This window comes from Bubalus kerabau, chromosome 1 (assembly GCF_029407905.1).
Source record: "Bubalus kerabau isolate K-KA32 ecotype Philippines breed swamp buffalo chromosome 1, PCC_UOA_SB_1v2, whole genome shotgun sequence".
Lineage (NCBI taxonomy): Eukaryota > Metazoa > Chordata > Mammalia > Artiodactyla > Bovidae > Bubalus > Bubalus kerabau.
In genome coordinates this window covers 3,949,952-3,977,308 of record NC_073624.1, presented here as the reverse complement: position 1 = coordinate 3,977,308, position 27,357 = coordinate 3,949,952, and the positions used below count along the sequence as shown (strand labels likewise).

The window sequence follows — 27,357 nt, the reverse complement described above, 5'->3', positions numbered from 1 at the left end:
CTCTGTGGTGGTTTGTTTACTTGTAGACCTTTGTGGACCTGAAATGGAGATTGTATTTTGGTTTCTGTTGTGAGAAGCACATGGATATTAATGCTGCAAACATGACGAAAGCACTCTCCGGCTTCTTCTTTGTTAGAATAAGGAATGTTGGGTTTAGTTTGTTGCTTCCTCATTCTTCTTCTCTTCGCTGTTGTCATGAACTCTTTAAGTGGATGCTCATTATTGAATAGAAGAAAGACCGAACACAGTGTTTGTTCTTTTCACAAAGCTGAGTGCATTCTTCACAATGGATGAGCAGGTGATCCAGTTTCTTTACCTTCTCCCCGACACTGCCCCCCCGACCCCAAGAAATCATAGTGACTGAGGTGGGCCATCCACTGTTGTGGCTGAATTCATTGTGCTGAAGATTTTGTGGAAATGCTGTTCAGTGTCTTCTCTTCCCCCTTCTGCTCCTGATTGAAAGATTGCTAGCTTTCACACATATGTTTGATCCCATGTGTTCAAACATATGCACCCATAAAGCTTTCATTCCAGGCATGACTTCATTTTAAAAATAAGTCCGTTGTATATGAGAAAGTTCACCATGTAAAGACAATGAACTCTTTGGCCACTTGTCTATTGTGAAGGCAGGTTTCATTTCTATATCTTTGTGATGCATTTCCCAGTAAATGTTTTACCCACTGTGTGACCCCCAGCATCTAAATTGTACCTGCCACATATAAACATTCAGTAAATGTTTCTTGAATGAGAATTTATTTTAAAACATCTGTCAAGTGTCCACTACATACTGAGCACAGTTGTTGATGCTGAAGATATAAAGCAAGTAAGACACACTCTTCCTCTTCAAGGAACCTACATTTTACTATAAAATTTCCTGACCGTGTTTGCAAACAAAGACAGGCAGTTAAAACAACTTTTTCAAACAAAAATGAATGTTCCGCTAAATGCTGGCTTTTGTAATTATTTGTAGTTTGCCTTATTTTTATTTGATTTATCCATAGCCACATTTTAGACTGTAAGGACATGTGTTAATATATAGCATAAAATATTTGCCAGTTGTTACAAATTTTAATTCAAAGTTTAAGCTTTGTAGCTCTGATTGCACTTTTTGCATTAAAGTTTTAGACTAAATAATGATTGTTAAACATTCATAAGAGGATTATTTTTACGTCCCTTTTTTGAGGGGGAGGGGTACCTTTCACATCCATATGGGAGGAACCACAAACAGGCAAACCATTATATCCTTTTTCATAATGATTTCTTTCTATTTGAAATGTTCTTAAGCAGCATATTTGCCTGTTAAATCATGAAACTTAAAAATCTGTTGCTCTTCCCTAATTACTTCCTTTAGGGCGTTGCTCTTGATGGGGGTCAGTCCGTGTTTTGTACAGCGTTACTGGCTGACTTACCCAGACAATTGACAGAGTTGTTTATTTATCACAGTTGCAGAGAAAACACCACTGACAGGCTTGTGCTGGTGTTTTCCTCTGTGCTGCTCTCAGTGGGTTTGGGGATTCCCAGGTGGTTCAGGGGTAGAGAATCGGCCTGCCGGTGCAGGAGACATGGGTTTGATCCCTGGGTTGGGAGGATCCTCTGAAGGAGGAAATGGCAGCCCACACCAGTATTCTTGCCTGGAGAATCCTGTGGACAGAGGAGCCTGGCAGGCAGGTGGGTTTGGGTGGCAGTGCCCTTGATGCTCAGTCCTTACGCAGGCAGGCATCTGCCTTCTTAGCCTGTGCTCGCCCTGTGTGGATGTCCCAGCGTGCACTCATCCCACTGACCTTAATTTAGCCCTCAGAACTGAGGGTCACAGGATGCTTTCTCTGCAAAACCATCTGAGGTCAGTGCAGGGAAGCTTTCTACTCTGCTCTCCTCTCTACCTTGTCTGTCTGCTCCTTGTTACTGTCGTTCCATCACTTAGTCATGTCTGGTTCTTTGTGACCCCATGGACTGCAGCAGGGCAGGCTTCCCTGTCCTTCACCGTCTCCCAGAGCTTGCTCAAATTTATGTCCATTGAGTCAGTGATGCCATCCAACCATCTCATCCTCTGTCGTCCCCTTCTCCTCCTGCCTTCATCTTTCCCAGCAGTGATACCTCTGGCTTTTTAATACGCTGTCTAGGTTTGTCATAGCTTTTCTTCCAAGGAGCAAGCGTCTTTTAATGTCATGGCTGCAGTCACTGTCCACAGTGATGTGGGAGCCCAAGAAAAGAAAATCTGTCACTGTTTCCACTTTTCCCCCATCTGTTTGCCATGTAGTGATGGGACTGTGATCTTAGTTTTTGAATGTTGAGTTTTAAGGCAGCTCTTTGATTCTCCTCTTTTACTCTCATCAAGAGGCTGTTTAGCTCCTGTTCGTTTTCTGCTATTAGAGTGGTATCATCTGCATATCTGAGGTTGTTATTTCTCCCAGCAATCTTTATTCCAGCTTGTGCTTCATCCAACCCGGCATTTCTCATGATGTACTCTGCATATGAGTTAAATAAGCAAGATGACAGTATATAGCCTTGGCATACTGCTTTCCCAACTTGGAACCAGTCCGTTGTTCCATGTCTGGTTCTAACTGTTGCTTCTTGACCTGCATACAAGTTTCTCAGGAGGCAGGTAAGATGGTCTGGTATTCTCAACTCTTAAAGAGTTTTCCACAATTTGTTGTGATGCACACAGTCAAAGGCTTTAGCATAGTCAATGAAGCAGAAGTAGGTGTTTTTCTAGAATTCCCTTGCTTTTTCTGTTATCCAACGGATCTTGGCAGTTTGATCTCTGGTTCCTCTGGTTTTTCCAAATGCAGCTTGCACCTCTGGAAGTTCTCGGTTCGTGTACTGCTAAAGCCTAGCTTGAAGGAATTTGAGCATAACCCTGCCAGCACATGAAGTGAGCGTGGTTGTACAGTAGTTTGAACACTCTGAAGCATCGCCCAGCTCCCCTGCTCTCTACCCCCTGCCCCATCCCCCCAGTTTCTGTAAGTGAATGTAGCATCAGTGTTTGTTTCTAGTTCACATCACAGCACTTGTGAGTTGTTTCTACTTAAGGCTTCAGTGTGATGCACATACACTGGCCACCGGGCAGAACCATGACACACACAATTTGATCTGAGTATCACTCAAGTTTCACTTTAGCGAGTAAAAGCGATTTCTTCCTGGTCACCCACAGGCATCACCACCTTTCTTTGCTCCTCCCTTGAGGACTACTCCTTCATGAAACCCTTGCCCTACATCTTCGGATGATAATGGTTAATCTGCCCTCTTTCCCAGGCACATATTTTTCCACTTTTACAGGAAGCTTTAATACCCTAACTCTATGCCTGACTAACTGGGGAATTCCAGGTAGGCTATTGAAAGTGTCCTGGCATTGAGTCCTCCTGGCACTGGCTCTTCTCTTTTCCCTTGGCTTGTAACATTTGGCTCCATAAATATGAGTGATGTATCCAGGGAAACCTTACAACAGACAGAAAGCTTGGGATAGTGCGGAGAATCCAGACAAGGCTTAGAGAAGCCCACACGACCTCTTAATTTCACCACCTTTTAGCTGTACAGTATAAATTTGGACAAGTGACTTGACCTCTCTGAATCTCGGCTTCTTCACATGTAAAATGGAAACGGTTACACCTGCCTTACGGGGTTGGAAGGATTAAATGTGATCACTTACATGCAGAGCATTTGACAGTGTGTCTGGTGTCACTTACCACCTCCTCCTTCCCCCCACACCCCGCCACCTCCAACCCCACTGTGAGTGAGCGGCTGTGGTTCGTGTCCGCGTCTCCCCACTGTGGTTATTGAAATAGACGTCTGAGCGCAGCATCTCACAGTATTTAAAGACCACTCCATGCTCTTGCTTTGTTGTTGCTGGTTAGTTGCTCAGTTGTGTCCAACTCTCTGTGACCCCTTGGACTGTAGCCTGCCAGGCTCTTCTATCCATGGCATTTCTCAGGGAAGGATACTGGGGTGGCTTGCCGTCTCCTTCTCCAGGAGATCTTCCCACCCCAGGGCTCAGGCTCACACCTCCTGCCTTGGCAGGCGGGTTCTCTACCCCTGAGCCGCCAGGGAAGCCCCGCTCTGTGTTTATTGCTTTTCTAGTGAATGGGACTTTGGGGAGGAAGCAGAGTGAAAGCAAAGCATGTGAATCTTTTTTTTTTTTTTCCCCTCTTTAGTTTGACTACCAACACTTTCTCAGTTGAATTCCCCTTTTGTTATTGTCAAGTAAAGAGCTGAAGGGTTTTCTGTGTGGATTCCAGAATTGGTTCTAGCTCAGTCCTGAGAGTGTTTTAAGGGACTTCTGAATTACGGGTTTACGGCCCATCTCAGTTAGACTGTGTTTTCCTCTGTCGGAAACTAGTTGCACAGAATCCCAGCTTATTGATTTGAAGATTGAATGTATAGACAAGAGCTGGCTTGCTTAGAATTCCACATCTTTTGTAATGTAATCCAAGTTCAAGAAATATGTCAAAATTCATAAATCAAACCGTCACCATTAGTTTCCTGAACTTATAGTTCCTGCTGCAGTAAATGAAATTAAAATTCCTAGCTAGAGGACACATACCATGGTTGAGTGTGTTGCAGCTGTCTGTATCTTGTAGAGTGATGAGCTCTTCTTCTGCAGAAAAGGTTTAACATTATTTCAAAGGAAGATAAATACATGCTAAATACAGAAATACAATGCAACTTACTGTTGTCTGTTTCATACTAACCAGGCTCCAGCCCATGCCAGGCTCTTCCATGCTGTGCTTTCTCCTCTGGTTCCCACTGTTGTCTTCCTCAGAGACTAAGCTCCTTTGCAGGCAGGACACACCTGGTCTGGTTTAACACCTGGCATACCACCGAACTGCAGTGTGAGGAGCAGTGAGCAGAGGGTGAGAGCCCTGCTTTACTGGTTAGTCAGACCTTGGGTGGTTGAGTTACTTGGAGCAGTAGTAACAGGCTGACCTCTGACCTCCAGACCCAAACTTTGCTGCGCTCCACTACGTCCACATTTGCTGGAGAAAGAGACATTTGAAATCTTGGACCAACATGTAGGAGCCCTTAAGGAGGGGCGTCTTCTGTAAAGCAGTGCACGCGGGGCTGACTTTTCTTGGCAGTGACTGTATTTCTTAATTCCTGTTGAACTGTTAGTCCATAACTTCTTCAGACTAGTGTAGAAAACTGCATTTCAGGGATATGCATATTTCTCAGAAGCATCATTTACACGTTGCTTAACATACCAAAAGAAAGAGTGTAAAAGTCATTTCCCTGGGGTGGCTCAGCAGTTTGTAAAAGCCTGGTGGAAAATTCGGTTTTCTTTGCTAGGCCAGGTGGTCAGTTTCTAAACAATAAGGGTTTTAAATGGATTTGTGTTCAATAGTAAAAACCATTATTTTCAGTATCCGAATTAAGAGGTATCTGAGACTTAGGTGAGGGGAAAATCAGCTGCGTTCCTAGATAAAAATATGGAATATTGTAAAGATACTTGTTTTTAGACTCATTGTTTGTTAACTGTTCAGCCAATTACAATCCCCTGAGGGGGGAACTCAGAATTTTGAGAAAACATGAAAGTAATGGAGGAATTAACGGTATTAAAATATACTTTAAAGTTAAAATAACAGTACACAGAAATGTGTTGTTTAGTGGAAGCGCGCATAGAAGCAGACACCTGAGAAGTTACAAGAAGTGAGCATGTGACAAGGAAAGCCCAGAAACCCAGAGAGGAAAGAGAAGTTTAGTGTGAATGTGAACCAGACATGATTGATTAACTAATTGGAAAAAAATCCAACTTCACCCATAACAAACACCAGAATAAATCTGAAATTGATTAAAGTGTTAAAGATAGAACTGCAGACATAGATACTATTTAGTTGATTTTTTAGATTAAGCAAAGACATTTTATGGATTAGAAATAGTGAAGATTATTCTAGATTTCACTGTAAGTAAATGAGAGACTCTGGCTCAAACCAGCCTAAATAGGTTTAAACCTGCTACTACTGCTGTTAAACCTGGGTTCTGCTAAATCACAGCTGGGTGACCCTGAGCAGAGTATTCAACCCCTTTGCAACTCTGTACTCATCTTATGGCAGAGCAGCTGTGAGGGGTAGATTAGATCATCCGTGTAAAACATCAGATAAGCGCTGCATCACGGTCAGCTGTGTTTATGCGTTTGCCGACTTCAGTTGTAGATACTAGTAGAAACAGTCTACTTTTCCATCCATTGGGGCTGTTTTGCTCAGTTATGGTAATATGATATACAGCTAATATAATCATGTTTTCAAAAAGCAGGTACCCTGTTGGTATAGTGCTCGTGATATCCTGGTCAGTGGGAATTCGAAGTAGGATACAACATTATATCTCATGAGCACCTACTTTTTATGTTTCTGTGTCTGTTATATGTATATTTATGCAAACACATATATGCATGGCCAAATGACCCCAAAGAAATACACTACATTAATAGCAGTTATCTCTGGCTGGTAATATTAAGGATTGGTTTCTTTTTCCCATATACTTTTCATAGTCCTCTCTCAAGAGCACTTGGCATTCATGCATGCTAAGTTGCTTGGTTGTGTCCGACTCATTGTGATTCTATGAACTGTAGCCCACCAGGTTTGTCTATCTGTGGGATTCTCCAGGCAAGGATACTAGAGTGGGTTGCCGTTTCCTCCTCCAGGGGATCTTCCCAACCCAGGGATCAAACCCACCTCTCTTATGTCTCCTGTATTGGCAGATGGGTTCTTTACCACTCGTGCCACCTGGGAAGCCCACAGTCATATACAGTGTACATGAATCATTTTAATAATAAGAAGAAAATACTATTAAGAAAGGAAACCGGCCTGAATGTAGACTTCTGGTTTTCCTCTGTGACAAGAGTGTGTACTGAGTTCATTAGCCACCAAGGTTAATTTTTTCTTTGTTGTACTTCAGAGTAGGACACCATCCTGACCCCTCCAACCAAGGTCTGGAGGCTTTAATAATTGCAGTTTAAATTTATTCTTAGTGGAAAGATTTGAAAAAACATGAGCCTAGGATCTGGATGATTTTGCCAAAAAATAATAGCTGGGTTGGAGGTAGTGCATGGGGTGTGTGTAGCAAATAGAGAGGAGAGAAAATAATAAAGCTTATTTTTCCAAGGTGTGGAACGCTAAGAGGAATAGGAATTCAGATTCAGCCTTTATTGTCAGGACCTCTGATCTGGTTACATTAGCTTTTGCTGAGTGCCTCAGTTTCTGAGATTTCTGTTACGTATCTCCACTTAATAAAATCGAGTGCTTGTGATACTGTGATATTTCTTTGTATCTCCCCAGGCTTCATTTCTTTGGCTAAATGAGAAAAGTGCTCTTATTGCAAATGTTAGAGAGTTCTCTCCTTTTCTAAAAAAAAAATATAATGGAGCTGTCTATCACACATCTAAAACAGTTTTGATCTTCAGCATATTTCATGTTTTTTTCCCCCCTCCTGGCTGCAGCTGAAAATTAAGAGGATCAAAGTCACGTTCATATTAAAAGCCGTTTAAAAAAAAAAAAAATCAATACTTGAAGTCCCTATTAGACTGTTCACCTCTCCTGCTTTTAAAAGCCTATTGCTTATCTCGTCCTGATAGAATTTAATTTCAGACCTATCACATTCTAGTGGACCGAGAATGATATTTAGTCTCAAACTGTGGAATTTAGTTGAATTCGAATCTGTTGCTGTGTTGCTGTTAAGAGTAAAATCAGGAATAATTTTGACTCCAAATATGAACGAATGTGCTATTTGGCATCGCAAGAGCTTTTAGTTCAGTTCAACAAATCTGTGTCTGCCGTCTGCTGTGTGGCAGCGAGGACTGCAGGCGCTGGGGCTGCAGAGATGGGTTTGGCCCGGTGCTTACTCTCAGGGAGTTCACACTCAAAGGGGGGAGACAGGTGTGAACATAGGGTAGTAAGTGGTGTGTGCAAAGTCCTCAGAATGAATAGTAGAAACTTTCTATCTAAGTGCTTCATATGAAGGGTTCACCTCGGAGCCTCAGCAGGAGCTCTGGGATCTAGGCCGTCGGGGATGAACTGAGCAAGAGGCTGGCAGACCAGAGGGCTGGCCTGGCAGGCAGAATGGCTCCTGTGAGCACGTGTGTGGGGCCATGTGCTGTGTGCTGGACGTCACTGGGACCCAGGGGTGGGAGGTGGGGTGGTGGGGTGGCGGGGGACGAGCGAGGGGGCTGGAGAGGAGGGCTGGCCAGCTGGGCTGAGCAGGCCCTTGTTTGCCATGCTGACGGACTCTGAACTCCACAGGAGACAGTCTCTGTCTTGATAGAATCATTAAAATATCTTTTGTTTCTGAAAACGATCTGTTCTTTTTTCAGATCCTCGTATCCCCTCATCGTGTGCCCCAGCCTCCAGGAACTTAGTCCTGGTTGGACCTCAGATCCCTCCACTCTCCTTTCCTGCTGAACTGAGTCCTGGTTGGACCCCGGATCCCCCCACTCTCCTTTCCTGCTGAACTGAGTCCTGGTTGGACCCCTGACCCCTCCACTCTCCTTTCCTGCTGAACTGAGTCCTGGTTGGACCCCTGACCCCCCCACTCTCCTTTCCTGCTGAACTTAGTCCTGGTTGGACCCCGGATCCCCCCACTCTCCTTTCCTGCTGAACTTGGTCCTGGTTGGACCCCGGATCCCCCCACTCTCCTTTCCTGCCGTGGCTTTTCATTCTTGGCACCGCTGGTGGTGCAGAGTCTGCCCAGTGGCAGGATGTGCCCCCAGGGCCTTCCCGGGACTACTCCGCCCAGCAGCCAAGCTGGCAGGGAGCCCAGGTGGACGTTCGCTGCATGAGCCTCCCCCGGACTCCCTGCTTCTGGCGTTCTCACAGTTACCTTCAGTACAGTGTATGGGGATTTTTTTGATTTGGGGAAAAAGTTTAAATTCCATTTTTGTTTACTTACTAAGAAGGCAAGCTTGGTACACTTCACTTCTCAGAGTCTCAGCTGCTTGGTAAAATAAGATACCATTGCTGACCTCATACGTTTGTTCTGAGATTAAATTATTTTTCGTGATGAGAACTGCTCTTTACGCGTGCCTCCGCCGTCTTCCTCACTGGGCTGGCTGTCTGGAGGGGTGTTCTGTCTGTCCCATTTGTGCCGAGGCCCGTGTTCCACCACATCGCCCGCCTCTCTGAACAGAGTGTTGGAGGGGCCTGGCTCCTGGCGTGGCTATCGTCCCCAGCGGTGGCAGTGTCCTCCTTGTGGCTCTCGGCGCGGGCTTCTGAGGGGCGGCACCCCAGAAGGGGCAGCACGAGCAGGTGCTGAAGAGGGAGAAGGTTGGGCCCTGCTGGTTCCTCCTCTGCCTGGGAGCTGCCAGATGGTCGCCGCCATCCCTCAGCACAAGGCCTGGCTGGCTTCCTCTCGGAGGCAGCATCCTGGAGCTGGGGCCCGGGGCAGGAGATCCGCGTCAGCCCTCCTGGGGAGGTGCATGCTGTGCGGTGCTTGGGCGTCTGGGGAGGGCCGCCCTGAGCGGCTGGGGGAGGGGGAGCCCCAGCTCTCCCCAACCTTCAGTCTTCCCCGTGGTTGGCGTCATGCTGTCAGTTCCCTCGTCAGCCTGTATTTCCTTCAGCTCGGGTTTGTGTATGATGCACACACACTTTGGAGAGGAAACAGTTCAAGCCCTTGTCAGGTTTTCACCTATTTGTGTGATGTATTTCCGTCTGGTCCCAAGAGCAAACTTGGTGATGTGCTTGGGAGCAGCCAGGACTCTCCTAACTGAGCCTGAGGCCTGAGGTCAGTCACTGTTGTCTCCTCCTCTGTTGTTGTTTAGTCGTGGAATTGTGTCCTACTCCTGGCAGCCCCGTTCATGCAGCACAGCCCACCAGGCTCCTCATCCATGGGATTCTCCAGGCAAGAATACTGGAGGGGGTGGCCATTTCCTCTTCCAGGGGATCTTCCCGACCCAGGGAGCGAACCTGGGGCTCTTGCGTTGGCAGGCGGATTACAACGAATGCGTAACAACAAAGGAATCACAGTAATAGAAGCAAGTGTCGCATAGTGCTGACTGACAGACACCTTCCAGTCTGTTTACATACGCCAGTGCCTTTACTCTCAAGTATTTCCTGGCGGGCTGCAGTCCACGGGGTCGAAAAAAATCGGACACAACTACCGACGGAACAACAGCAGTTTCCTAGAGTGGGTGATACCACCCTCATCATACAAACCTGTGAGCTGAGGCCCATCGTGGTCAAACAACTTGCCGGAGGTCACACACACAGTCTGGAGTGGAGGCACACGAGAACCCAGGCGGCCTGGCCCCACAGCCCCCGGCGACTCGCTGCTTGGCCCCGAGGCACTGCTGGCCGGGCCTGTGTGGTGGTCTCTGCGGGGACCTCGTTAGCCACAGATGTGGTGCTTCCTGCTTTTTCCTTATGATCGCAGGTTCTAGTTCTGGTTGTAAAGGAATGCATGCAGAATATCCACTGTCAGTCTTTCAGGTGTAAGAGTAAAAATGATTCTTTCTGCTTACCCAGACTGTTTTTAAGTAGTTAGTATTCTGAGTACAGTCTCAGAAAACTGACATTTCCAAAAAGATACTTTTGATAAAGAAAATTTTATCTACTAATATATACTACTCACACACACATTTCCTGGAAAATCCCATGGCCAGAGGAGCCTGGTGGGCTTTAGTCCATGGGGTCATAAAGAGTCAGATACAACTGAGCACACGCCTCTCTCATCATGCACGCCTGAGCAGAGAGGATATGTGTTCTGTAATCATTTAGAGACAATGAACTGTTGGCATTAAAAGAAAATAGCTCAGTAGCTGTGATGAACTTCTTAATGGGTATTTCTGGTCTGTGTTTGACAGAGAGGCCCTTTGGCATCATGTCAGCCCCTCTGCTGAGAACTGCAGGAAACCTTGTTCCCCTGTGTGAGCTTGCTTGTTGGGGGGGTGGCTGGGGTGTGATTGTCCTTTTTGGGTTGGACTGTTTGTATTATTGTACATCTTATGTTACAAATCCTTCCCCAAGCGACAGTTAGCTCATGTTACTCTCAGACATTTGAATAATTGGTTTAATGTGAGACTAATTTCTGGGAATGACTCATCACTATTTACGTGGTATGAGTTAGTTCAATGTTGAATTTACCCACTGGAAAATTCCAACAGGAAACCTTAAAAATAAGTCCCTTCCACGCAGAGTTGGGACAGGAGCGGGCCTGGAGTTGAAATTTCATCTTTTGAGGCCACGCAGGCAGTGCCTGAAGATGGAAGAAGAGACGACTTGAGGATCATAGGTGAGATGAGACGAGAACACAGTTTCAAATGTTTTCTGAAACAGATCACACCCTGCCCCTTTCTGTGGCAAGGACTGACTTGGGTCTGCACCTGCAGCTCTGGAAGGACAGCCTGGGGCCTGGGGGTGTGGAGGAGGCCGGGCTGGGAAGTCTGAGCTGGGAGGCGCGGGGTGGGGGCGTTGACAGAAAAATCCGACTGGGAGCAGGGAGGGGGAAGGCGTGTCCCTGGCCTGCTGGAATTTCAGCCCTGGCAGCTCTCAGCTAAATCCTCCTCTCTCCCCCAGCCCAACCCAAACCAAACAAAAATGTCTCAGAGCTTCAGTGCAGAGAGGGGCAGTACCAGCTGATGGGCAGCCCTCCACCACCCCCCCCACCCCAGGCCCCGGCGGAGGAGCGGCCTCTGTTTCCCGCAGCTCCGGCAGCAAGGCCAGTCAGGGGAGGCCCAGGACAGGGGCCTGCACCCTTATCTTAGTCAGCTTTAGAATTCTGCTGTTTCCCCTCCAGGGCCCCTGGAGAACATGTTCCAGAAGGAGGCGGGGATGTTTCATTGAACATTTTGAAGAAAGAAACAAATCAGTCCTTTCTGTAATGCCTTTAAGATGGACTTGTTTTTAATCTTGGAAAATCATTTCTGGCAGTTTTAGAAGAAGATTTTTATAGCATTGGTAAATTTGGATAGAATTTTTAAAAACCCTTTTCACAGGCACATAGGATTCAAGGAATTTTTAGTATACTGACTTTATGTCAGATTGTTTTGAAATTTTAGTTAATGTCAGAATTGTGACTAGAATTCCCATGCAAATTAATGGACATTCTATTCTCTTTTAAGTATTATTCTCTTGTATGGTTTTTATAAACAGTTGAGCTTACCCTTATTAGAAAATTAAGCCTGATACACTTTTTCCAATCCATTGGACTCATTCAGGGTACATTTATTAAGTTGGTGTTTATTAGACTTCTGTGTTGGAGAAGGCAATGGCACCCCACTCCAGTACTCTTGCCTGGAAAATCCCATGGATAGAGGAGCCTGGTGGGCTGCAGTCCATGGGGTCGCTAAGACTTGGACACGACTGAGTGACTTCACTCTCACTTTTCACTTTCCTGCATTGGAGAAGGAAATGGCAACCCACTCCAGTGTTCTTGCCTGGAGAATCCCAGGGATGGGAGAGCCTGGTGGGCTGCTGTCTGTGGGGTCGCACAGAGTCGGACACGACTGAAGCGACTTAGCAGCAGCAGCAGCAGCAGACTTCTTTGTACACTGTTTATTATTTTTAATTATGTTTCTAAAGTGGAAGAAAACACAAGCTCAGCTTCTGTGCTAAGATGTAAAAAATTCAAAGTATAGTTGATACTTCAAAATTTGAACTGCAAAGAGGGACTTAAATATTTGTCATTAGAACACTGCTATCAGAAAGGTCCCCCACAGGGGTTAGGGGATCCCAGCCCAAGTCAGCCCGTCACCCCCCACCCTCCCCGCGTCATCTGGAGCTTCCAGCTTCCTGCCTGACGCCTTTGGCTCAGAGTTGTCCAGCCTGCTCCCCTCCATCATGTGCAGTCTGCTTAGTAGGGCTGTTGGAGTGTTACCTGAGCCACAGTGCGACTTTTTAGCCATTTCAAATTCACGTAAAAGCTCAGAAAAGCAAGTTTTACTTTTATAAATTTCAAGTCATGGCTGGAGATGCTCCCCCTTAAGTGCCGTACGTTATGATCTAGGTTCAAAACATCCGATTCAAAGCTGTTGTTGGTCGCTAAATCGTACCCAACTCTTTGTGACCCCAGGAACTGCAACACGCTAGGCTCCTCTGTCTTCCATTGTCTTCCGGAGTTTGCTCAAATCCATGTCCATTGAGTCGGTGATGCTATCTAAGCATCTCATCCTCTGCCGCCCCCTTCTCCTTTTGCCTTTTCAAATCATTTCCAAGTATCGATCTTGAAAAACTGCCGTTTCTTACAGAATAGCACACCAGATTTCCAGGTTGCTTTGGATATGTTACTGTGCCCGCTCACAACCTTAGACAGTCTCGGTTAGTGCAGTGTTTCATGCTCCAACAGTTATCTCTAAGATGTTGTCTTTAGGTTGCCAGGTGTTAATTTGAACACACCGCAGCCTGTGTGCTCGCGCGTGCACGCATGCCTCCACACTCCCGCCACAGCGCCAGGAGCTGTGATTTAAAGTGGAATTGATAGAGCAGTGGGTAATGTTTTATATTTAGGGCAAGCTCCTGATGTACGGCTTCGTGTGACATCTCGTTTTTTTAAAAGCCTGAGGCATCAGTAATCTTCACAGCAAGAATGCTCATGCTTTTATGCATTCCAGGCTTACTGTCTGTTCTGCCCAGTAAATATACGGCTTTTATGGACTTATAAATCATGACAGTAGGATTCATGCATATCCAGAAAAGAAGAGATTTAAATCTTTACCGAGTTCTCAAGATTTAATGTAGTTTAGCCATTATTCTTACTTAGAAGTAACCTTCTTATCTAAAGGCAGTATATTTCATATCTTTGAAGGTAACCTTAAAAACGTATTGCAGAGAAACAAATATTTATGAAGAGTATCCTGTGTGCCAGCCCTCTACTAAGCGCAGCAGAGAAGGCAGTGGAAGAAATGGCCCCGGTCCTTAAGTAACTCAGAGCCCAGAGGGAGATGCTGAAAGGTGAAAGACGTGGCATCTGGGAAGTCCTCTCTGGGATGGAGGAGAGAAGTCAGTGCCTTGTGGCGGGGCAGGGGAGGGCAGAGTGTCCCCCTCTGCGTGGGGCTCTGAGCAGGAGGGGCTTCGTCTTTCAGGATAGTAGGATTTAATGATGTCCTCAGCAGAGGGCAGGTTCACCTGCATGATGGACAGCTTTCCTCCCTGCTGAGCTCTGGTTGGGGAGGGCCCAGAGCTGAGGAACCACCGGTTGGTGGTGTCCACAGCCCGCTTCTCTCTGTCTTTCTGGTTTGCTGTTGTTCAGTTGCTGAATCATGTCCGACGCTTTGCGACCCCATGGACTGCAGCATGCCAGGCTCCCCTGTTCTTCACTATCTCCCAGAGTTTGCTCAGACTCTGTCCACTGAGTCAGTGATGCTACTTGACCATCTTGTGCTCTGCTGCCCCCTTCTCCTTTTGCCCTCAGTCTTTCTCCCAGCATCAGGGATGAGTTGGCTCTTCGCATCAGGTGACCAAAGTATTGGAGCTTCAACATCAGTCCTTCCAATGAATGCTCAACGTTCATTTCCTTTAATATTAACTAGTTTGATCTCCTTGCAGTTCAAGGGACTCTCAGGCTCTCCAGCACCACAATTCAGAAGCATCAATTCTTCGGCACTCAACCTTTATTATAGTCCAACCTCTCACATCCGTACATGCATACTGGAGAAACCATAGCTTTGATGATATGGACCTTTGTTGACAAGATGATGTCTCTGCTTTTTAATACACTGTCTAGATTTATTTATCTAGGTGTATATATTTATTTATCTGTCTAGGTGTGTTTATCTAATTTACATACAGACAAAATCCCCAGGTTTTTAAAACTTTTTTAAAGTCAGTTTTGATTGTGCTGGGTCTTCATTGCTGCACGCGGGCTTCCTCTGCTGTGGCAATCAGGAGCTGTGTTCCAGTTGTGACTCGTGGTCCCCTCTCTCTGCGGTGGCCTCTCTTGCTGGGGAGCCTGGGTTCTAGACACACCGACTTCAGTAGCTGTGGGACGTGGGCCTAGTTGCCCCGAGTCACGTGAGTCCTCCTGGACCAGGGATCAAACCCAAGTCCCCTGCATTGGCAGGCAGATTCTTAACCCCTGGACCACCAGGGAAGTCCGTACGCACAAATTTTAAACGAACGATTTGATGAGTTTGGGCAAACCTAATCTTTGCCACTGTCACCCCAGCCAGGATACATTTGACACTCTCGTCAGCTCAGAACTCTCCACCGTGTCGGCGATGGCTTTTGTGTGCAGCTTCAGCCTCGTGCAGGGAAGTCACGGCCCAAGTCAGGCCTGAGGCCCTGGGTGCCCGTGCCCTGTGGGCCTGTATCCACTGGCCTCAGCTTAGACTCCCTGGGAGCAGCAGCCTGTGTCCTGGAGGTCCCAGCTTGGGTGTGGCATGACAGCACTCAGTCTTTCCATCCTCAGACGACCATTCGGACCCTCCTCATGTGCCCTTAGTCAGACGTCACGAGGGCTCAGTTACCTCTGTGAGCGTGTCTCCGTTATCATAGTCCTCTGCATGCATGGGGGTTGAGTCACGCCCAGGGGTGATTGGTCCACATCACCCCCTTTAGCTCCATGAGTGTTTACTGAGGGTCTCCCGTGTGCCAGACTCTCTTAAGCTCTCAGGTTCAAGCTGATTCAGATGCAGACCTAACTCTCAGGTAGCTTCTGAGGTAGTGTGGGCCCCAGATGAGGAGCAGAGCTCTACAACATGGTATGGTCAGAGCTTGGAAGGAAGGTCGCGCAGGGCTTCTGATCAGGACGTGGGTATCAGCAGCAGCCTCCTGGGAGTAGCGATGGCAGCATCAAGAGTAACAGGCTTACTGAGGGCTGGGCCTGCTTCTCCGTACTTCACTCTTAACTCATTTAACCCCCTTGAGGTTACTTTCCCCATTTTGCAGATGAGGAAACCAAGGGCCAGAGAAGTTATGTGCCCACGACCACACAGCTGTTAAATGACATGAGCAAGAAATAAGCTTTGTCATTTTTAGCCACTTGGATTTGTTCGGGTTTGTTACTGCTGCATAAACTGGCCTATCCTGACTTGCTAAGAGCATCCACGTGGAAGGGCTTGGAAAAGAGCCACTCCTGGGGCGGGACCAGTGGGAAGTTGGCCAGGTGTCTGGAGTGGGAGGATGGGAGGCCTGATCAGGGGTGTGATGATAACGCTGGGAAGAGGAGGACAGCTGGGAGAGGAAGGAATCTGAGGAAGACAGGAATGCAGGGGATGTTTTCCTTTGCTGGGACGAGGGTGTCAGTGCCTGAGTGCTGCTCTACTCGTGGGAAAGAAGTTAGCTTTTCACTGCTGCCTTACCCGTTCAGTTCAGGGACTGTTTCTGGTATTTATAGTGCTGATTTTCAGCAGAGATTTAAATACTGTGTAAAACCCTAGGAGCCTGTCAACCCCTTGCCATTCCCCTCACTCTCCTCAGCCACCAGCACCGTGCTTTGCCCAGAGCAAGTGCTCAAAATTTTTAGGGATGAACAGATGAATATTCTTGAATATAATTGTTTCTTTACAGTTAGACTTCTCTTGGCTCTTATTTAATGCTACATTTGCTGCTTTTTCATTTTCCTCCTACCTTTCTAGGGAGATGAGGTTCAATAATGACAATTGATAGAACTGTAATGAAATTGTATGTTGGCCTCGATCAGTCGCTAAGTTGTGTCCGACTCTTTGCGACCCCGTGCACAGCGGCAGGTCAGGCTTCCCTGTCCTTCACTATCTCCCGGAGTTTGCTCAGATTCATGTCCATTGAGTCAGTGATGCTATCATACCGTCTCATCCTCTGCCGCCCCCTTCTCCGTTTGCCCTCAGTCTTTCCTAGCATCAGGGTCTTTTCCAATGTCTCAGCTGTTGGCATCAGGTGTCCAAAGTGTTGGAGCTTCAGCTTCAGTCCTTCCAGTGAATTTTCAGGGTTGATTTTCTTTAGGATTGACTGGCTTGATCGCCTTGCTGTCCACGGGACTCTCAAGAGTCTTCTCCAGCACCACAGTTCGAAAGCATCGGTTCCTCAGTGCTCAGCCATTTTTACGGTCCAACTCTCACATCCATACTTGACTACTGGAAAAGCCATCCATAGCTTTGACTAGATAGACCTTTGTCGGCAAAGTAATGTCTCTGCTAAACTCCTTTAACGAGGTGAAGGTAAAGATAATGTCACAGTAGAATGCAGTTTCTGCTAGACAATATCTGTTTTCCTGTTTTGAAACTTCTGAATACAGTGACTAGCACATTTTATACAAGTCTTCGCTCTTTACTTTTTTCTCATACACCTCTTCCCTGCTTTTGCCTAGTCATTAGTAATTATATAAAAATCTGTTTTAAGCTACACCCCAGGGAATAACAAAAGCTGTTTGCTTGTCTAAGTGGTCTTTAATTAAAGCTGGAAAAAATTAGGTTGTTGTGATGCAGATATTTTTAAAATACTGCCTAAAACAGAAGAGGCTGATCTAAGTGCAATCAGGTTGAAACTGTTTGTACTTAAATGGATTAAAATATACTCTGGCTTTTTTTTTTTTTTTTTTTTTTTAAGAAAAACCACATTTGTCTGGGATGTGGTAGGTGTAGTCATAATTTTAAGCAGGTGAATGGACCACATAAGCCTATAAAAGTCTTCTGACTGCCAGGTTTTTCTGATTTTTTAAAAAATTCCTATTTAAACCTACGTTTAACGTATGTTAAACTTAAGCCACTTTATGGCTTAAGTTAGCTGAACAACAAAAGTTAATCATAGAAGAAAATATTATGCTCATAACAATTACTGAGAAAGTGAAATGCTCGAAGTTACGGGTAAAAAGGTAAATTAATTTTCTCTGTGCTAGCTTTGCCATGGCATTTCTGAGACTGTTTTCACTTTGTGCGCCTCCCTTGTCTGGTCTGTATTTCTTTCTGTAGAGCCAGGTGTTTGGCTTCCGGTTCTCTGTGTATATATTACTGACTAGGGGCCTGGCCCCAGGAGGTGCTCAGGTACTCAGGGACACGTCCGCTTTCTAGACAGGACAGATGACTGTTTCTTACTTATCTTTGAGTAATGACCGATAAGAGGTAAAATCAGTTATTTCAGCCAGGAGTAAGTGCAGTAGAATTCTTTTGACTCTTGTATTTTCTTTGTTTAATATTGTTAATTGCGTGTGAGTGCGCGCACACACACACACACACACTTTGAATATAGCATCTTTGCTTTGAATGTGTCTCTGCACTAAACTTGCCCTTTAATTGAAGTAGTGTTCTCATCCTGATTGGCTCAGGCGTAAGGTGGTGTTGGAGTTGCTAGGCCCTCCTCCTTAAGCCCTTGACTGGGTCTGGGCAAGGCTCTTCCTTCTGATCTCTCTCAAGCTGGCTCATGGAGAGCTGGGCCAGAGCGTGTGGCTTAAGGATCCACTGAATGCCTGGACTCCTAGAGCAGGAACTGGAGGCGCCGAAGTCCCTCAGAGACCTCACACCCAGCCTCACACTCTGCACTCAGCCTGTGCGTCTAGCCCAGCTTCCTCGCTGTGCAGACTGCCGTCTCTTTTGCTTCTGGCACCAACCTTGGTGCTTCCTTACCTCACTGCCCAGAACCTGCCTCTGGCGGGTGTTGTCTGTATATCTTGGTTCCAAGTCTTAAGGAGAATTGTATGGCTTCCCCTGGATAAATTTCCATCCTTGTTGGAGGTCCCTCAAAACTCAGTGTGGACCCTGGACCAAGCACAGAGGCCACCCCTAGGGCTTTGAGCTGCAGAATCTCAGGCTCTGCCTCACACCTACGGAATCAGAACCTGCACGTTAGCAAGATGCACAGCTGACTTGAATATACAGTAAAGTTGAAGACGCACTCGTGGCTCAGTGGTAAAGACTCCGCCTGCCAGTGCAGGAGACTTGGGTTCCATCCCTGCGTCAGGAAGATCCCCTGGAGGAGGAAACAGCAGCCCACTCCAGTGTTCTTGCCTGGGAAATCCCATGGACAGGGGAGGCTGGCGTCACAAAGGCCCTTGGGGTCACACAGAGTCGGAAGCGACTGAGGACAGGCGCACACATGCCTGCAGGCTGTGGCCCTCCCGCACAGAGGGCAGCGTGGCTCTGCGCCTGGAGGGAGAGGTCGTGAACGCAGTGTTCAGCCTGGAAACAGCCGGGCCCGTGGCCGCCCCCGCCCCCCCACCCTGGTGACTGTCTCACGTGGCAGAGTGTCCTGGGGCTGAGCTGACAGGAGATGCTCGTGCAGAGATGTTGGAGGAGAGCAAGGGGTAACTGGCTGGAAAAAGAGATTCTGTTGGGAGGCTTCTAAGAGACAGACCTGTGAGGAGAGGTTTGGTCAGGGTTGTGGAAGGCCTTCGAGTATCAGGTGGCCTCCCCCTTCTCTCGCCGCTCTGACGCCTGGGCGGGCCTGCTGCCCTTCACGTTCTCGGCTTCTGCATTTACTCCTCTCTGCCTGTTCCCAGAGCTGCATGGCTCCATCCGTCACTTGCGGGAGGGTTTTGCTCCTCTCATCAGCGGCCTTTCCTCCCTCTCCTCCCTTTAAAGTTGTGCCCCCCCCTCCCCGCTTTGGCATTGTCTCCACTTCTCTGTCACACTCACTGCCATCTGTTATCCGACATGCTTATATGATGTTTGGGGTTTCATCTGCGCCCAGGCCCCGCTCATATTCTTAGAATGGAAGTCTGGTGAGGGTGGACGTGGACCACGTGTGTCTCACGTCGCCGTCCCACTGCCTAGATCACACTGACCTACGGTAGGCCGTTACGTGGGGCAGGGGCCGTGAGCAGCCTGAGACGCCAGCTGCGCGACATCTGTGCCGTCGACACACCGCGCAAGGCGCACAGAGCGCCCGGCTCTCTCGCTGTCTGCAGAGCGTCGCTGTGCGGCCGTGGCTCCCGGAGCGCAGTCTCAGACACCTGCTTTCTTTCTGAGTCTGAACTCTCTGCCTGGAGTCATCTTCGCCTTCCCTGCAATGGGAGAGTTCCTTCTCTGCACGGCCAGGCCCGCCACCGTCCCCTAACCCCAGCCTGCCTGCCCCTTCCTCTCACGTGGGTTCTCCCCGCCAGCCTGTCCTCATAGGGCAGGGCATCGTTAGGAGTTGCGGGGAGGGTTTCTGCCAGCAAGACTTCTTTCATACAAAATATGTGCAGCTCCTCCTCCCCCTCATGTGTCCTCAGACCTCGCGTCTGAGCTTAGGAACGTCGGGCTCACCGGGGTTGGTTTGGCCTTGTCTGCAGGCTGCACAGTCTGGCTGTGTTTATTGTCCTTTGTCTCTGGCACTTCTATTGATGTTCCCCCTGCATCCTTTGTGGGCAGATTTAAGTGAAGATAGGGTCTTCTCTTTTTTCAGCATCAAAACCTTGCATGCTTTGCTAAAGAGGTACCAAACAAGCTTTTAAGCAACCAAGGAATTTATTCAAAACTATGTTAAAATGAGACTCTCTGGATAGAACAAATAACACAGTTTCGAAACTGCACGTATATTTAGTAAGCTGTGTACTTATTGAAATTCACAGACACTTCAGCTCCTCACACATGCTGCTGAGTTCTCTGCATCAAACAACGAGAATGTCAACCCCATATGCGAGCACACCAGCGACCATGGAAATTCTTGTCCATTTTCAACTTCGTTGGATTTTGATTGTCAACAGCCTCCCATCCTTAGTATATGCTGTTCATTTATCAAATAGTTCATTCCCAACAACCATTGTGTCCAGTAATCCTGTTCTTTACAACACAAATGAACTTAACAGTCATTATTCAATTTTGTAAATGATGAAATTCCCTTTCGGGGTTTTCAAGAGGTGTGCTGATAGGAAAGCAATGTGAGGGCAAGGACGCCTGCCGTAGAAACGTTCTGGGGATCAGAGGAGATTTCTGGGTTGGTCCTGGAGCACGCCCCTTCCCGAAGCCCCTTCCCAAAGCGGTGGCAAAGGAAGTAATTGGGCTTAGTGCAGCGGTGGTAAAAAGCAGTAGGTTGCAGCTGGCCGTCAGAGTTGTAGATGGGGATGCAGAGAGCAGTGAGGAAGGTCTGAGAGCCCACGGGAGGGGGACTGAGAGCCCACGGGAGGGGGACTGAGAGCTGGGGAAGCCTGGCAGGCTTTTCAGTAAAGCCGGACTCGGTCAGTGGTTAGGAGAGAAGATAATTCACCTGTGCACGAGTTTGTCTTTGAGGATTTGGGGAGCATCTAACTCCTCTCACCCCAGTTTCACAGCAGGAAGTTGCTCTAGAGGCTGTACTGGGATGGATGGCTTGAATGCTGCTGGTTTTAACCCCGTTTCCACTTGCAACTTGGCATTGCCTGAGTTCTCCCCTCTTGGTTACTTAAATCTCTTGTGCAAATGTTTCAGAAGCCCCTTATGTTACCAGTCACTCCTGGACATAAATTATTTCCTAGTAAATTGTAAATCTGGGTCTTGCTGTTCAAAAATCCTGGTTGTTCTCATAAAGGCACTGCTTAAAAGGAAGCTTTAAAGGAAGCATTCTATTTGAAAGTGGTCTCTGTGCGTACGATGTGCTGGGGCAGGAAGACTTGGTTTCACACAGGTGATATTTCCCCTGCTGTTTATTTATCAATTTAATATGATCTCAACAGTGTTCTCAGGTTTGTTTCTGGAGCTAGGTTCAATGGCTCAGCGATAAAGAATCTGCCTGCAATGCAGGAGATGCATGTTTGATTCCTGGGTCAGCATCATCCCCTGGAGGAGGAAATAGCAACCCACTCCACTGACAGAGGAGCCTGGCGGGCTATAGTCCATGGAGTCCCAGGAGTCAGACACAGCTGAGCATGGGTGTGCCCTTACATAGATGAATAAATGGGCAATAACATCCCAAATACATAAATGTAAAAACACCAGAAACCTACAAACATTAAGAGCAGGCAAGTTTTTTACATTATACACCGAGAGTAGAGAAAACCCTTCCTATATACCGCATTCTAACAGCAGTAACAGAAGCTTGATAGATCTAAATATACTTTTTAAAAAAAGCCTTTGCACAGCAGAAAACAAATAAGCAAAGTAAAATGATAGATGACAAAGGGAGGAAAACTTCACAACTTAAGTCACAGAGAGCTAATAGCCATATTTCTAAAATTAAGAAAAAGACCTATAACCCTATTTTAAAATTTATAAAAGATGAATAATTTACAGACAAAGAGCCATCAAACTAATGAAACACTGCTCACTCTTGGTCATAAAAAGAAATGCACACTAACCGATACACTTGCAGCATCATTTACAGCTGCTCAGCGTTAGAGACAGCCAGTGTCCCTCAGTGCGGAGCTGTGGTTCATCCATAGAGTGACTTACAGTGAGCGTAGCAGAGCTGGTCCTCCACATAGTCTGTGAAAACAGCAGCCGCAGAGGACTTGAGTTTGCTGTCTTTTGTATAACCTAGGGGCAGAAATATGAATTCCATATATTTTCAAAGAGAACCCATGGAAGGATAAACTATGAACTAATTATTAAAGATTGGTTACCTGTAAGAGAAAGGGACAGTATGGAATAGATGGTGAGTGGGGCACGGACTAGAATTCTCTGTGACTCAGTTGCTCAGTAGTGTCTGACTCTTTGCAACCCCAAGGTCTGTAGCTTGCCAGGCTTCTCTGCCCATGGAGTTTTCCAGGCAGGAATACCAGAGTGGGTTTCCATTTCCTCATCCAAGAATTCTCTAGAGATACCTGTTTTTAAGTATTATTTTAAATACACTAGAGGTGGAAAAGTGTGGAAAGAGGTAGAGAAGCAAAGTTGACAACATGGTGACTTGAAGCTGGATATTGAGTATGTGGACATGTATTATACCTCTGTCTCTAGTTTGTGGCATGTTAGGAAAGTTCCACCAAAAAGTGTTTTAAAAAAAAAACCTCTTTTAGTTCCTGTTGTTGACTTTAGATTGCAACCCTTAGTGGACAGGGGAATCATGGTGGAATCTGAACAACAGGTTCATCAGTGGAACAATGTCTGTGTGTGTGCTGGGCCCCACACACAAATTTACATGTTTACACTGTTAACGTTCATAGGCACGGCAGCTGCCACATAATGGGGTTGGTGCAGCGTGTGCTGGGTGGATGGGGAGTGAAGGATGAAGTGGTCAGGGTCCTGGCCCGTGAGAAGGACGGGCGGCCCAGCCAGCACAGCGGACGCCGCCTGGTAAGGAGGCGCTTGGACCCGGCCCTGCAGGTAACAGTCAGCTGTGTGGCAGTGAAGAGACATTCAAAAAGGGCTGGATTGTCCCAGCACAGGGAGAGAGGAAGGGGAGGAGAGTGAGCCGGGCAGACTCTGGAATAGACTCCGTCAGGAGGGGTGGACAGAGGCCAGATTCCACAGGGCCTGGGAGCCGGCTCAGAGCCGCTCGGGCCCAGAGCCAGGCCGCCTTTGTTCTGTCTCCCTGAGTAGCCTGGTATAGTGCCTGCTTGGTGCTCAGAACACTGTTGTTGAATGAATTCACTCTGTATACGGTGAGGGAAACAGACCTGAATGAAAGCCTGTGAGAGTGTCACGAAGTTGAAAGAGCATGAAAACTTTTCTGAGGGAACACAAGGTATAAACATGTTGGTTGACTGAAGAGTAAACTTGGCCATAAGTATTTTGCCGCTCTATAAATACATTTCTAAATGAGGATGCCCAGATGCAGCTCCACAGAGCAGCCTGTGTTCCAGATGGCGAGACTCGGAGCCGACGAAGTGGGTTTTAGGGTTTCTGTTCTGCTAATAATAACGCTGGGGCTTCTTGAGGGCTTACTGTGCCAGGTCTGTGCCTCATGCTGGTCTTGTACCTACAAGAAGTATCCCCCCTGTTTCATAGATGAAGGACCCCAGAGTCATAGAAGTATTTGCCCAAACCAGTTAGGGCAAAGTATGATTGAAACCTAGATCTGTTTGAAGTCCATCCTAAGCAGAGTATTTTTAAAAATGTAGATTGCAACCCGTTAATGGAATGTGAAACTCGTTTAATTCATCATAACCAGAACTTTTTTTAAAAAAAAGGAGCAGGATAAGACGGAATAGAAAAAGTTGCATTTATCATCACGTATTTAGCAAGAAGTACGCATAGGGTGGTGCCTTGGACGCCTGTGAGTCCCCACCCCCTCTGGACGCCTGTCAGTGTGTGGCCGCACGCCTGCTCAGTTCTCGCAGCCCCTTGTCTCGTGGACGAAGAGCGGGTGCAGCACTGCCTCTTCAGCGTGGCACAGCCTTAGAGCTGAGGCGGTCTCGGGGCCACTCCTAGGAGCCTGCTGTGGGCCCCCAGAGCTTCCCGGGGAGACCAGAGCTGCCTTGGAGGAAAGGAAGGGCACCTGCTTTGTGGAGAGAGGCCGGTCCTGTCAGCCGCCACCGCCTCGCCTGCCCCACCCAGCCCTGACCAGAGTGGACAGCAGAGAAGCCCACCAGCGAGTCTCCAGGTCCCTTTCCTGAAGAGGAAAGAGGATTTCAAACGCGTTTTAAAAGCCCCATGGGGCCGGGGAGTGGGTGACGTCGCACCACAGCACGTCGCCCTCCTGCTTTCCGTCTCTGCTCCCTACTCTGGATGGGTACGCTCGTCGGCGTCCTGTCAGCAGAAGCGCTCGTTGACCAGCAGATCTTCAGGCTGCCATTTCCAGAGGCTGTAGCTGCAGCCTGGGGCCACCTTAGAGAAACACCGCCCCTTAGTCCTTAGCATCCTCAGAGAAGTAGGGGTGGGGTAAGGGGGGAGGAGAGATCATGCGTGCCCCTAAAGAGTGTTGGGGTCTGATTTCTGACTGACAGCAGAGCCCGCAGCCTGCTGGTTCTGAGATGGGCTCTGTGTCTGGGTCCCGTGCTGTCAATCAGGACCTCCGCGCTGGAACCGTGTGCTCCTTCTATAAGTGGCTTCCTCGAGATTTTATAAGAAATTAAGACTAAAGTTAGAAAATATAAACTATTTCGAGAGTTTATAGAAGGGCGTGCACTTGCCGGAAGTTTATATTTAGCTCACGTTTTAGCTCTTTTTAATCTGTTTAAACATGTACTTATTTGCTTGTTGAATCATTCAGAAATAATTATTCTATAGTGCTTCCATTTTATTAAAATACAGTCAACACTGGAAAATATGGCTAGAATTAGGTGAATGCCTAAGGTGGCTTCAGGCAGTTTTCATCTGTGTAATAGCACCTTTTCTCCTTAGTGTGACTGTTCGTGGTGCAGACACAACTTGGAGTATTGTTAATGGATGTTTTGTGAAGCAGCGTCTGAGTAGTTTACATAAAGACTTTGTGCCTTATGTGGTAAGCGTGGATCTTCAGCTGATTTAACATAGAGCCACCAGAAGTAAATGCTTTGGTGAGATCACCCAGCCCCTGACAACAGGCCTGTGAGGTGGAGCTTGGAGGCCGTGAGGAGCTGCTGTGGGCATGTTCGTCCATCCCTGGCCTGCACGTCACCCGTCTGCCTGGGGCTGGCCTGTTGTCACTCTTGAGCAGGTCGGGTGCTCTTTCTGAACTTTAGTTTTCATGTCCTTAAAACCAAGATGGTAATATATTCTGTAACAGAGGGAATATTCTGCAGAGATGGGGAAAAAAAAAAAAAAACACCTGCTGCATAAAGGCTGCCAGCGATTGTTTCCATTTTTTCCATCTAAAACTTAAGAAATGTGAACCATGTTTTGCCTGAATCTTAAATATGTTTGTTAATAATGATGAATCTTTATGCAGCGTTTTACATTTTACAAAGCTCCTTTACATGCACTTCATTGAAGGAGGTTTGCAAAATAGTTGTCTTTGCTCAAAAACACTCTCTTGAGAGTTGCAGTGTGTGTGAAGAGAAGGCAGTGGCTGCAGAGAGCCTCTGTGTACAGCGACGGGACCTCCATCAGCTCCTGCAGAGAGTTGTAGAATAAGCTTCCTATTTCAAGGGAAGCAGAAATGGTTTCCAGTTAGTGGAACATTCCACAGTGGTGCTTGTCTTGGGACTGGGAACCCATGCCTGTGTTTTGTGTGTTTCTCATGGGGAAAGTTGAGAGTGGACAGTTCCTGCCAATCTGAAGGTGAAGAGTTATGAGTCTCCAGGGCTGAGTTGTATCCCAGCCCTCCTGTCTCATAGCCAAGCCGGAGAGGGTGCACCACCGTTCTCTTCAGAATTACAGAGGTAGGTGGGGCAGTAGGTCTAGGTGGTAGTGGCAAAGAGCCCGCCTGCCGATGCAGGAGACCCAAGACATGCAGGCTTAATCCCTGGGTTGGGGAGATACCCTAGGGGAGGAAATGGTACCCCACTCCAGTATTCTTGCCTGGAAAATTCCACAGATAGAGGAGCCTGTTGGGCTGCAGTCCCTGGGGTCACAGAGTGTCAGACACGACTGAGCACGCAGAACACTACAGGATGGTGGTCATACTTTGCAGGTGTGATGCATGATTCGTATATTTCAACTGGCCGTCCCTTTTATTTTTTCTCCTGTAAAAAACTCTTCCTTTCAGAAAAGTTCACGTACCACGGCCATGCAGTATTTTCATAGAGTTTGCAGAGGTCCATGAATTCCTTGGGAACTATTTTTGGACCTCAAAGTCAGAACCCTGCTTTAAAGAAGTTGAACTGATGTGGAAGAAGAATCTGGACTTGCAGGCTAGGCAGTTGTTTGTTGCTGTCGTTTAGTCGCTAAGTCATGTCCAGTTCTTTGCGACCCCATGGACTGTAGCCCGCCAGTCTCCTCTGTTCATGGGGTTTTCCAGGCAAGAATACCTTGGTGGGCTGCCATTTCCTCCTCCAGGGGGAATCTTCCTGATGGAGGAATGGAACCTGCATCTCCTACATTGGCAGGCGGGTTCTTTACCATTGAGCCACCAAGGAAGGCTTGGCAGACCTGATTCTAAATCATGTAGGTGCTCAGGTGCTTAGGAGCTTGGGGCGGAAATAATGGAGCCCCAGTTTTCTCAGTGGAGAAAAAGGAGAAAAATAACGCATGCATCATGTCTTGCAGGATTGTTTTAAACATTAACTATCATATTGACTCAGTTGCTAAACAATCTGCCTGCCAGTGCAGGAGACTGGGGCTCAATCCCTGGGTCAGGAAGATCCCCTGGAGAAGGAAATGACAACCCACTTCAGTATTCTTGCCTGGAGAGTTCCGTGCACAGAGAAGCCTGGTGGGCTATAGTTCATGGGGCCGCAGAGTCAGACACAGCTGAGCGACTAACACTTCACTTTACTTCATCATATCTGTAAAGTCCATCAAGTAGTGCTTGGTATTTGACAGTCACCCAGAAATACTAACTGCTGCCGCCACTGTTCTCAAGCACTTACAGTCTAATTAAGTTAGTTTTTGTACCAGAGAGTCTGAGACAAATGTGAGGTGTTTTTTGTTTTTGTTTTTGTTTTTTTAAGGTTTATTGATAGGAGGGACTATGCCTGTCTCAATTTTTTACTTTCACATATATTTTGTACATAATTTATTGGTAAATGTATTGAATTGAACTTTTTAAGCCAAGCAGTATTTATGTCAGTTGAGTAGTGAGCAGTTGAACTTAATAGATTTTATATATATTTATTTATCTT

At 47.1% G+C, this 27,357-nt stretch overlaps 1 protein-coding gene across 3 annotated transcripts in view; it reads left to right on the top strand.

Annotated features, from left to right (window-relative positions):
• Positions 1 to 27,357, top strand: part of ATXN10 (ataxin 10) — a 142,526-nt gene that overhangs the window by 70,094 nt on the left and 45,075 nt on the right. Inside the window, exon 10 of one of the 3 annotated variants that reach the window (XM_055562920.1) lies at positions 8,297 to 8,900. The exons of the other annotated variants lie outside the window; for them this stretch is intronic. Coding sequence (XP_055418895.1) covers positions 8,297 to 8,341 — 45 coding nt within the window. The 3' untranslated portion in view covers positions 8,342 to 8,900. Of the gene's footprint in view, positions 1 to 8,296; positions 8,901 to 27,357 lie in introns of those variants that run through there. 3 annotated transcript variants of the gene reach the window in all.